General features: G+C 44.0%; 1 protein-coding gene across 1 annotated transcript; it reads left to right on the top strand.

Annotated features, from left to right (window-relative positions):
• LOC109344644 lies at nucleotides 4803-7531 on the top strand. The gene is made up of 3 exons (XM_019583399.1): nucleotides 4803-5056; nucleotides 5303-5429; nucleotides 7214-7531. The coding sequence occupies exons 1-3, from the start codon at nucleotides 4803-4805 to the stop codon at nucleotides 7529-7531; spliced, it is 699 nt and encodes a 232-aa protein (XP_019438944.1).

The raw sequence follows: 11256 nt of genomic DNA, 5'->3' as shown, positions 1-11256 counted from the left end.
TAGGGGAATGAAGTGACTATATTTGGACAACTTGTCCACTACCACAAAAATGGCTTCATATCCTTTTGATTTGGGCAAACCGGTGATGAAATTCATGGACACTTCTTCCCAGATTTGTTCAGGAATGTTGAGTGGTTGCAATAGACCTCCATGCGCTGTAGTCAAATACTTTTGTCTTTGGCAAACATCACACTCTCTAACAAACTTCTGGACATCCCTTTTCATACCCACCCAATACAAGTTTGATGCAATCATTCGGTAAGTTCGATAAAAACCTAAGTGGCCCCCTTGTGGTGTGGTGTGATGTTCCGCCAATAATGTGGGAATCCATGAGGAGTCTTTTGAAATCACCAATCTTCCTTCATACAACAAGACTCCATTTTCCCAAGAATAGCTTGACCCGGTGGTGTTTCCTCCTTGCAATTCTCTTATAATCTTCTGAATGGCCTCATCTTTATTAGTTTCCTCACGGATTGCCTTGTTGTCCATCCAGACAGGATAATGCACCAAGGTTTGCAACTAGCCATCTTCATCTCTTCTTGATAGAGCATATGCGCCTTTATTTTCATGTCCCGACTTATAGAGAATCTTGAAACTATAGCCCAACAGTTTTGCTGCCCAGTTTTGTTGGTTTATAGTGTTGATTTTCTGCATTAACAGTTGCTTGAGACTCTTTCGATCCGTGCACACAATGAAGCTTCTTCCCAACAGGTAGGGTCTCCAATGTTGTATAAATATAGCTACTGCCATTAATTCTTTCTCGTATGCTGACTTTGCCAAATTCCTTTCTCCTAATGCTTTGCTGAAATAGGCCACTGGTTTACCTTGTTGTGTCAGAATGGCCTCGATTCCATGACCAGAAGCATCACATTCTATGGTGAATTCCTTGCTAAAATCAGGTAAAGCTAGGACGGGCGATGTGGTCATTCTATGTTTGAGTTCCACAAAAGCGGTTTGGGCCTTAACATTCCACAGAAAACCTTCTTTTTTGGTGACATCAGTCAGTGGTCTTGCAACTTTTCCATAGTCCTTAATAAATTTCCTATAGTAGCCTGTAAGGCCTAAAAAACCTCTCACCCCTTTTACATTTTTAAGGACAAACCAGTGTAAAACACCAGATATCTTCTCTGGGTCCATAGCCACTCCAACTTCTGATACAACGTGACCGAGGTATTCAATTGGTCTTTGAGCAAACTGACATTTCTTATGGTTAGCAACTAATTGGTGCTTCTGGAGTACCTACAACACCTCAAACAAATGCTGTAAATGTGAGTTCCAATCCTGACTGAATACCAGGATATCGTCAAAGAACACCAACACCCATTTTCGCAACATTGACCGAAACACCTCATTCATCAAAGATTGAAACGTAGCAGGGGCGTTCATAAGCCCAAAAGGCATTATTCTATACTCATAGTGTCCCTCGTGTGTTCTAAACACTGTTTTTTCAACATCCTCATCCTTCACACGTACTTGATGATACCCGGATTTAAGATCCAGTTTCGAGAAAAATTTGGCACCATGAACTTCATGAAGGAGCTCATCAATCACGGGTATTGGGAATTTGTCTGGTATCATGATTTTTTTCAAAGCACGATAGTCCACGCACAAACGCCATTAACTATCCTTCTTCACCAGGATTACTAGGCTTGAGTAAGCGCTCTGACTATTCCTGATGATACCAGCCATCATCTCTCTAACTTGTTTCTCTATCTCCTCCTTGTGGTGATGGGGATAACGGTATGGTCTTACATTAACTGGTCATTCCCCAGGCCAAATATTGATGGTGTGTTCCTTCTCTCTCCTTGGAGGCATTCCTCTTGGTTCTTGAAACACCACATCAAAATGCTTCAACAAGTTCTCCAAAGTAATTTGTTGTTCTTGCGTAATTCCTTCACTTGACCTCTTTTTGTCTACTGGAGAGCTCATTTCTGTAGCCATGATTAACCCTTCCACCCATGTCTTAGGTTGAGTTAACAAAATTTGCAAAGCCCCATTCCCAAGTTCACAAGTCTCTCCTATAAACATGACATGTGCGCCATTCCGTGTGAACTTCATAATCTGTTGTTTCCAATCAATCACCATTTCCCCTAAACTGGCTAGCCACGAAATTCCCAACACCATATCAATTCCCTCGAGATCGAATAAATAAGCATCCCTCGAGATCGAATAAACAAGTCTCTCCTCCGAAGGGTTTACTGGGTTGCTTCTTTGTGACTGGTTTACTGGGTTGTTTCTTTGTGACTCATTTTCTAGACTTCTCCTCAACAAGGCCATCAAATTAGCTTGATTCTCCTCTGCTTTCTCTTTCATCTCTGCCATCGTGATTTTAATACTAATCAATTCACTTTCCATTGTTGCGACCTTTGCTTCCATTTGTCCTGGCTGATTTGTTTTCTTCTTATGTGGCATTTAAAACTTGTAGATCCTATTGTGTCAGTCCTCTCGTCAGCGTATCCGGTAGGTCAGATCAGTTTGTTAAGAACCAGAACAATTCTAAAAGGGAAATTAAACAAAAGAAGTAAGTGTGAGAAAGGAACAGTAAGGAATATTGTATTATTGCCAAAACAGGAAAGTTGATTACAATAGAGTGACTCTATTGCCACAGAGCATAGCTCCTAATAAAGAGTCATCTCTCTATTTCATTACTTAACAGAAAGTTCTATTCCAAAAGATACCCCCCTCCTCTTTCTCTTACCTATTTGTAACCGAAAAATACTCAACACTAATCTACCAGATTTTGTCCTATTCCCTTTGCCACCTCATCATTCCCACATGCTCCCTTCTTTAACCGTCTAATGTACACCTTCCACACCTTTGGCTCACTCCTTTCCTGCATCAATCTGTCTTGGGTGTTAATTGAGCCAACTTTCCCAATTGATGCTCTAACAGTAACTTCTTGCGAAGTACTTATGTTATACCTCTTTGTTCAGCTAATGAGATTAAGACTTAGTTATTTTTAACTATTTGGACTTTTGACATTAGTTAGTTCTATTCATCATGCAAATATAATTACGAGATAATTTGTGTATGCCCTGTTTGGACATCAAAGATTTTAAGTTGGGTGAAGTTAATCCCAAAAATATGTCTCATAGAAGATTAATTTTACCATCAATTTATATGTTATACACTAAATTATTATTACATATGAAAGTTTTTTATAAACAGAACATAAAATTTAAATCCTTATATATATTTGTCATGCAAGATTCCGTCTATGATACAAATGAGAATGATCAAGCTATTTCAAAATAAGAGGAGAGAAAATGAAGATATTTTTAATGTTGATGAAGGATTGCAAAAGTCACGTAGCAAAAACAAGAAGATTGAAAAAAATGAGTTTTTATTATTATGTGTTAGTTTATTGGACTGATCAAATGAATTTTTTGTTAAACCTTTAACTTCTTTTGGTTATATTCGAGTGATCATTTTTCAACCATATTTCTATCTAAAATAATAATAATAATGTGAATTTATTTTCAACTATTTATATAACAAATAGTGGTTATGTTTTACTTCTAACTACTGTCCATAAACTTCTCATTCACAAACATATTAACACAAATTTACCCACTGTTCCTACCCGACGATCCATAAAGCCCACATGCTTGGTCGCCGAGGTAGATCTCGCGTGATTGGCCCACAAGAATTGACCTTGGAGACACTTCCTGACATGTCGTCTGTACCTCACCAACCCACCTGCAACACGGCAGGCAGACTACAAAACGGCTACCAAACTGGCCACAGGCTAAAAGACAAGGTAGCACAGAGTACGGCCCTGGCAAGCCGCATGATACGGAAAAAGCAGCCCCCGACAATACTCTTGGTCGGCCACGTACTACACTACCTGCCAGGAGCCCAAAGTCAAGAGCCAGGTCCTGTCTGATTTCGTGGCCAAACTGACCGCATCAGAGGGGGATCGGGAGCAGGTGTGGACTATATTTGTCGACGGGTCTTCTAATCCGAGGGGTAGCGGGGCTGGAATTCTCCTAGAGGATGGACAAGGGGTAACCATCGAGCATTCCCTCACCTTCACGTTTCCAACCTCCAATAACCAGGCAGAATATGAGGCTTGCATCGTCGGGTTACAGCTAGCAAAAGAGGTGGGCGCCCATAAGGTATTGATTTGCAGTGATTCCCAATTAGCTATTTCCCAAATTACATGTGCATACCAGATATCTGCTCAAGGTAAAAGAACTCATGGCCGACTTCGATGAAGCAACCATTCAGCATGTGCCCCGTGAAAGCAATGCCCGGGCAGATATCTTGTCCAAACTCGCCAGTACCAAATGCCTCACAAACAATTGGTCCGTTGTCCAGGGCACAGTATACCACCCAAGTATCATGGCAGTGGAACAAGTGGAGATCCCAGACAACTAGACGTGCCCATTCATCCGATACATCCTCCATGGTAACCTGCTCTCTGATTTAAAAGAGAATCAACGATTCCTCAGATGTTGCTCCTGGTACACTCTGGTCCGGGGGACCCTATATCGGCGTGGATTCACCGCCCCCTTGCTTAAATGTCTTGGTCCAGAACGAGCGAATTATGTCCTTAGAGAAATCCATGAAGGAAGTTGTAGGCATCACTTGGGCCTGCTTCACTCGCCAAGAAGGTATTACGTGCTGGATACTACTGGCCCACAGTGGAAAAGGACGTCGCAGACCTTACTCGAAAATGCACTCGTTGCCAACTTTTCGCTAACTTCCACAAAGCCCCGCCAGAGGAATTAACCACAACACAAGCGCTTTGGCCTTTCTGCAGATGGGGTATGGACATCCTGTGACCTTTCCCTTAAGCAATGGGGCAATTGAAATTTTTGATAGTCGCCATAGATTATTTCACCAAGTGGATAGAGGCAGAAGCATTGGCCACCATCACCTCAGCGAATATCCAAAAATTCACTTGGCGAAACATAATCACTCGGTTCGGTATCCCATCCGCCATAGTAACTGATAATGACACTCAGTTTGTTGATCGAAGGTTCCAAGAATTGTTGTCAGGCCTCCGCATTAAACAGCACTTCACTTCAGTGGAGCATCCACAAACTAATGGGTAGGTCGAGGCAGCAAACAATGTCATCTTAAAAGGTATAAAGAAGAGGCTGGACGAATCGAAAGGAAATTGGTCAGACCAACTCCATCACGTGCTATGGGCGTATCAGACCACTCCCTATTCTACAACCGGTGAGTCACCATTTAATTTAACATACGGCACGGAGGCCATGATCCTGGTCAAGATAGGAGAACCTACCTGGCGAACACTTCAGTTCAACGAGGGTGGCAATTAGTCTCTCCTAAGAAACAACCTTGACGAGGTGGAGGAGATCCGGGAAAGGGCTCGTTTGAGGGAAGAAATCATCAAAATGAAAACCGCGGCAAAGTTTAACTCTTCAGTCATTCCCCGCCAGTTTGACGAAGGAACTCTGGTATTAAGGAGAGCAGATATAGGACGGGTAAAGGGCAAGCTGGGACCCAACTAGGAAGGACCTTACCGTATAACCAGCAAGATCGGCAAAGGGGCTTACAAACTTCAGGATTTGGCAGGGAAAGACATCCCAAGGACTTGGAACGCCGCTAACCTTCGGTTATTTTATGCCTAAGCGACAACCCCATCCGCAGTTGGTCATCCCTTTGTAATATTTTTCAAATATATATGATAACGAGGTATTACACTTTGTGTTGTTTTGAAGGATCACTTCCCACTCGTGGTTTTCACATTCACCCAAGGGGCCGGTTTTCGCCCCTCTTGCCTGGTGCGCTCACCCGCTCGAAGCAAGGATCATTTCCCACTCATGGTTTTCACATTCACCCAAGGGGCCGGTTTTCGCCCCGCTTGCCTAGTGCACTCACCCGCTCGAAGCGAGGATCACTTCCCACTCGTGGTTTTCACATTCACCCAAGGGGCCGGTTTTCACCCCCCTTGCCTAGTGCACTCACCCGCCAGAAGCGAGGATCACTTCCAACTCCTGGTTTTCAAATTCACCCAAGGGGCTGGTTTTCGCCCCCCTTGCCTGGTGCACTAACCCGCCCGAAGCAAGGATCACTTCCCACTCATGGTTTTCACATTCACCCCAAGGGCCGATTTTCGCCCCCCTTGCCTGCTGCACTCACCCGCCCGAGGCAGGATCACTTCCCACTCGTGGTTTTCACATTCACCAAAGGGGCCGGTTTTCGCCCCCCTTGCCTGGCGCACTAACCCGCCCGAAGTGAGCATCACTTCCCACTCGTGGTTTTCACATTCACCCCAAGGGCCGATTTTCGCCCCCCTTACCTGCTGCACTCACCCGCCCGAGGCAGGATCACTTCCCACTCGTGGTTTTCAAATTCACCAAAGGGGCCGGTTTTCGCTCCCCTTACCTGGCGCACTAACCCGCCCGAAGTAAGCATCACTTCCCACTCGTGGTTTTCACATTCACCAAGGGGCCGGTTTTCGCCCCCTTGCCTGGTGCACTAACCCGCCCGAAGCAAGGATCACTTTCCACTCGTGGTTTTCACATTCACCCCAAGGGCCGATTTTCGCCCCCCTTGCCTGTTGCACTCACCCGCCCGAGGCAGGATCACTTCCCACTCGTGGTTTTCACATTCACCCAAAGGGCCGGTTTTCGCCCCCCTTGCCTGGTGCACTCACCCGCCCGAAGCGAGGATCACTTCCCACTCGTGGTTTTCACATTCACCCAAGGGGCCGGTTTTCGCCCCCCTTGCCTAGTGCACTAACCCGCCCAAAGCGAGGATCACTTCCCACTCGTGGTTTTCACATTCACCCAAGGGGCCGGTTTTCGGCCCCCTTGCCTGGCGCACTAACCTGCCCGATGTGAGCATCACTTCCCACTCGTGGTTTTCACATTCACCCAAGGGGCCGGTTGTCGCCCCCCTTGCTTGGTGTACAAACGCGCCATAAGCGAGGAACACTTCCCACTCCTAGTTTTCACGTGCACCCAAGAGCCCGGTTTTCGCCCCCCTTGCCTGCTGCACTCAGCCGCCCGAGGCAGTATCACTTCCCACTTCACCGGGTACACTAAAAGGCGATCAAATCCAGAATTGCTTCCATCAAACATTCAAAGTTATTTAAGACAAATTCATTTGCCAATTGTGCAAGTCATTTTGTAATACGAAATTGAAACAAAAAGGCAAGTTGCAAAGACTGCTCAATCAAGAAAAAAACTATTACAAGCTACTAAAAGGAAATTACATATTCCCCCATTTTGACCAGGAAAAGGCAGCGGAGTTGGATCGCCGTTCACATCAGCTGCCAGTAGGCAACCTTCTTCCACATAGGCACCCAATTACATCCAAGTCCAATCAGTGCTTGGAAAAGCCAACGCCAGCTGTGCCTAGGCACTCTCCCACGCCTCTACAGCGGCTTCGCCCACAAGTTTCTATAGTTGCACATTTTCGGCGCTCAGCTGACCCTTCTCTTCCAGCAAAACAGATTTTTCAGCTTCGACAACTACCTTCCCCGCCTCCAATTCCCGAACCCGGGTTTCCAAAGACGCCTTCTCCTCCCCCAACGCCCGCACCTACACAATGAGTGCAACTTTTTCTTGCTCCTCGGGGTAGCCAAGATCGCCCCGCCAATCCAAGCAAGAAGAAAAGTTCTCGGGGTAGCCAAGATCGCCTCTCTTCCATTTATATCCCCAAAACAAGTGATCAGGCGCTCATGAACGCCCAAACCAATGAGGCTTCTATCTATACGACCTTCTAAGGGCTTTCAAGTGGACAGGGGCAGGGGTCGCCACCGTGGCAGTAGCGGCAGTCTCCTCTATCCTCGTCGGTGCAAGGAAATTACAAACTTTTACATATTCCCCCAGGAGCAAGGAAATTACAAACTTTTCCACTTGAAAGCCCTTAGAAGGTCGTTGGTGGATGTCCCCATTCTACGAGAAAGAAAATCGCGGCGCGCCAGACTTGGTAAAACACCAAGAGTTGAATGCCTTCCGGACGTTCACTCTAAAGTATCCGCTTTTCCACTTCTTCTCGTTTGATGAAAATGGCATAAATAACCCCCCGCCTGGGCCGAGATTGGAGACACGTCCATCCATGACGACCCTCTTTATCTTCGTCAGTATTGGTGCAATGACCAACGTAGAACATCCTGAAGAATAAATTTAGTGTGCAAGGGATGTTCGCCGTCTTGCACATGATCTCGAAGGCTCGAATGAACCCCCAGGAGTTGGGGGTCAGTTGACTAGGAGCGATCCGCAAATGCTCCAGGCGGGAGGCGAAGCCCCAAGCGCCGGCAGTACGCCTCATAGAAGAAGAAGGTATACTTATCACTCTTCTCTTCGGCGAAGTTGTAACAAACCCTTTCCCCCGACTTAGGGGCGCTGATCTCAAAGCCAGGAAATGATTCTTTGGCCACATGAACATTAAGGGGAGTCCCGTAGGGGAACTTGCTAGGAGTGCCAAGCACCTCCCTGTCAACCCAACAATAGCGGGAATCCTCCCCGGCCATCTCTTCAGGAACAGACAGTTGAGGGGCCTTGACCTTATATGTCCTCGTCATCATGAACCTGCCATCACAAGAGTCATCAGACTCAGACTCAGACTCAGACTCAGAGTTGTAGCTCAAAATAGACCCATACTTGGCAAGCAATGATGCCAGAAAATCGTCAGTACCTCTCCATTGGAACCCTGCACCTCCATTTTTGGGAAGAGGTGGAATGATACACAACGGCTCGGGAACCTCCACCAATGCATAAGATGAGGACGGTGGTTTTTGGAAACACGGTGGAGGTCCAGGAAGGATCTCCACATCAGAATCAGACTCGTAATCACATATGTAAACCATGAGGAACGAGTGTTACCTGGATTAGAGGAAGAAAGTTGGAAGAAGTTGAAAGGATGTTGGAGGAAAATCACGAAGAAAAACATGGTGGGAGAGAAGATTGCAGAGAATACTCAAGAAGGATGGAAACAGGTAAAAGAGAAAATGCCACGAGGCATTTTCTATTTATAAGAAAAACCTGAGCCATGGGCCCCGTGGCAAGGCCCAACCCCGTTCTCATCAGGACCGTAGAAAAACACTCGAGTGCAATCCAACGGAAACCCGAAAAACAAGGAAAATTCGGCGGAAATCAAAGGTATAAAGAAGAGATACGTGCTGGCACCCGAATAACCAACAGTCACTCTCACGTCACGACAAAGTTCGGCGGACATCAAGGGCCACGACAGGTAATAATGAAACGTCCCACCCCAACGGATACATTACCCAAGGTCATTAATACTTGTCACATATTGCGAAGAACCAAAGAGACATGTCACACAAAACCCCAAATGAGAAGAACGTCTAGTTGCTGAAGTTGGATCAATTCGCCCAATTAGGCAATCGCCAAATCGAGGAACATTTCTAACAGTGCTCGCCCAGCGTCCTAGCGAACTCAGAACAACGCCTTTCAATCTCAGTTCACCAAATCCCACACAATTGGATCGCCTAGGAAGAGGTCATTTGAGGATCATTTAGAGTCTCCCAACATGCTCGCCTAGCAGACTGAGGGCAACTGTTCCACCATGAAGTAATCCAAGTCATGTGAGGCTCGTTTAGAGTCTCCCAACATGCTCGCCCAACATCCTGGCAGACTGGGGGCAACTGTTCCTACCCGGTGATCCATAAGGCCCATATGCTTGGTCGCCGAGGTAGGTCTCGCGTGATTGGCCCACAAGAGTTGACCTTGGAGACACTTCCAGGCATGTCGTCTGTACCTCACCAACCCACCTGCCAACACGGCATGCATACTACAAAACGGCTACCAAACTGACCACATGCTAAAAGACAAGGTAGCACAGAGTACGGCGCTGGTAGGCCGCCTGACACGGAAAAAGCAGCCCCCGACAATACTCTTGGTCGGCCATGTACTACACTACCTGTCAGAAGCCCAAAGTCAACTCTCCCCCCTATAAATAGAAGTCTCTACCAACAGGAAGTATTCCAATCTCTCTACTCTCTAAGCATTACTTACTCTATTGCTATCTCTCCTCATATTCTTATATTCCCATACACTTCTCACCCAAGTTCATATACTGACTTGATCGTTGGAGAACCTTTTCAGGTACCTCCACCGTTGGGTCCAGCTCTTCCACATCATCCCGCTACACTGACGTTCTTCCTCCTCTTCATCCTCTACAATCGATCAACTACCGTTCCATACCTTTGCGTTCTAGGAAAGAACACCCACAAACCAATAAAATACAACTAACTAACATAAAATATATTAGAACTTAGAGCAACATTTTTTAAAAATAAATATTATTTATAAGAAATATGTCAACTAAACTACAAAAAAAGTAAATATTAAAAAAATAGACTATAGAGAATATAAAAAATATTCATAAATAAAGAAATAATGTTTTACAGAAAAAATAAGAAATTCAACAGCTGACACAAAAAATGAGTTGATACATGTGAGTAAAAAGATGCTATATTCTCATATAAGACATCATATTTCAATTTCTATATCTCGAAGTTGATATTTACCTATTAACAATATAATAAATAGTTTGATATGATTAATTCACCAGTTAATTATTCATATTTATTAAATAGTGTAATATTTATATGATGTTAATGTAAAAAATTATGCACACTGAATACATCATCTACTATTTATTCGCAACTTTTTAAACAATCAATAAGATTAAATATTAATGATAAATATTAATATATGAAACTCATATATCTCAATTCCATATATTTCTTTTAACATATAAAGAATGATAGCATGCTTAAAATAGTAAATATGTGCAGATATCTATTCTATTACCTATATAACAAAATAAACTCTCACCACACCATCAATTGCCACATGATATCTCCTCCTCACGCCACCTCATCAATTGTCACATGTCTTCTCCTTCATTTTCCTCTCTCCAAAATGGTTCCATAGTAATCATATGTACCTTCCCACATTATATTTGCCCTTTCTTGACAATTATTGTATTTAATATAGTTTATTGCATTTTATGTCATCTCTTCTAAAGGCTTTTTTATTGCACTTTTTAAGATGTAATACATTTGAATTGTTATTGAGTCTATGACTCTCTTTTTCTCTTCCAACATTCTTTTTCTCTCAATAATCTTTTTTTCTCTCCAATTTCATTTCATTTCATTATGTCTCTTCATTGTCATCATTTTTCTTTCTCTTTAGAAGATCCTCTTTAGAGTGCACTTATTTATTTATTTAGTAGATCTAATCTTTAGTACATTTTTCATTAATTTTTTGGTTTATTTGGTAGGTTTGTTCTTATTTTATCATTGAT

Source organism: Lupinus angustifolius, chromosome LG04 (assembly GCF_001865875.1).
Source record: "Lupinus angustifolius cultivar Tanjil chromosome LG04, LupAngTanjil_v1.0, whole genome shotgun sequence".
Classification (NCBI taxonomy): domain Eukaryota; kingdom Viridiplantae; phylum Streptophyta; class Magnoliopsida; order Fabales; family Fabaceae; genus Lupinus; species Lupinus angustifolius.
The sequence above is the reverse complement of the archived record's forward strand: the minus strand, read 5'-3'. Positions and strand labels throughout refer to the sequence as shown.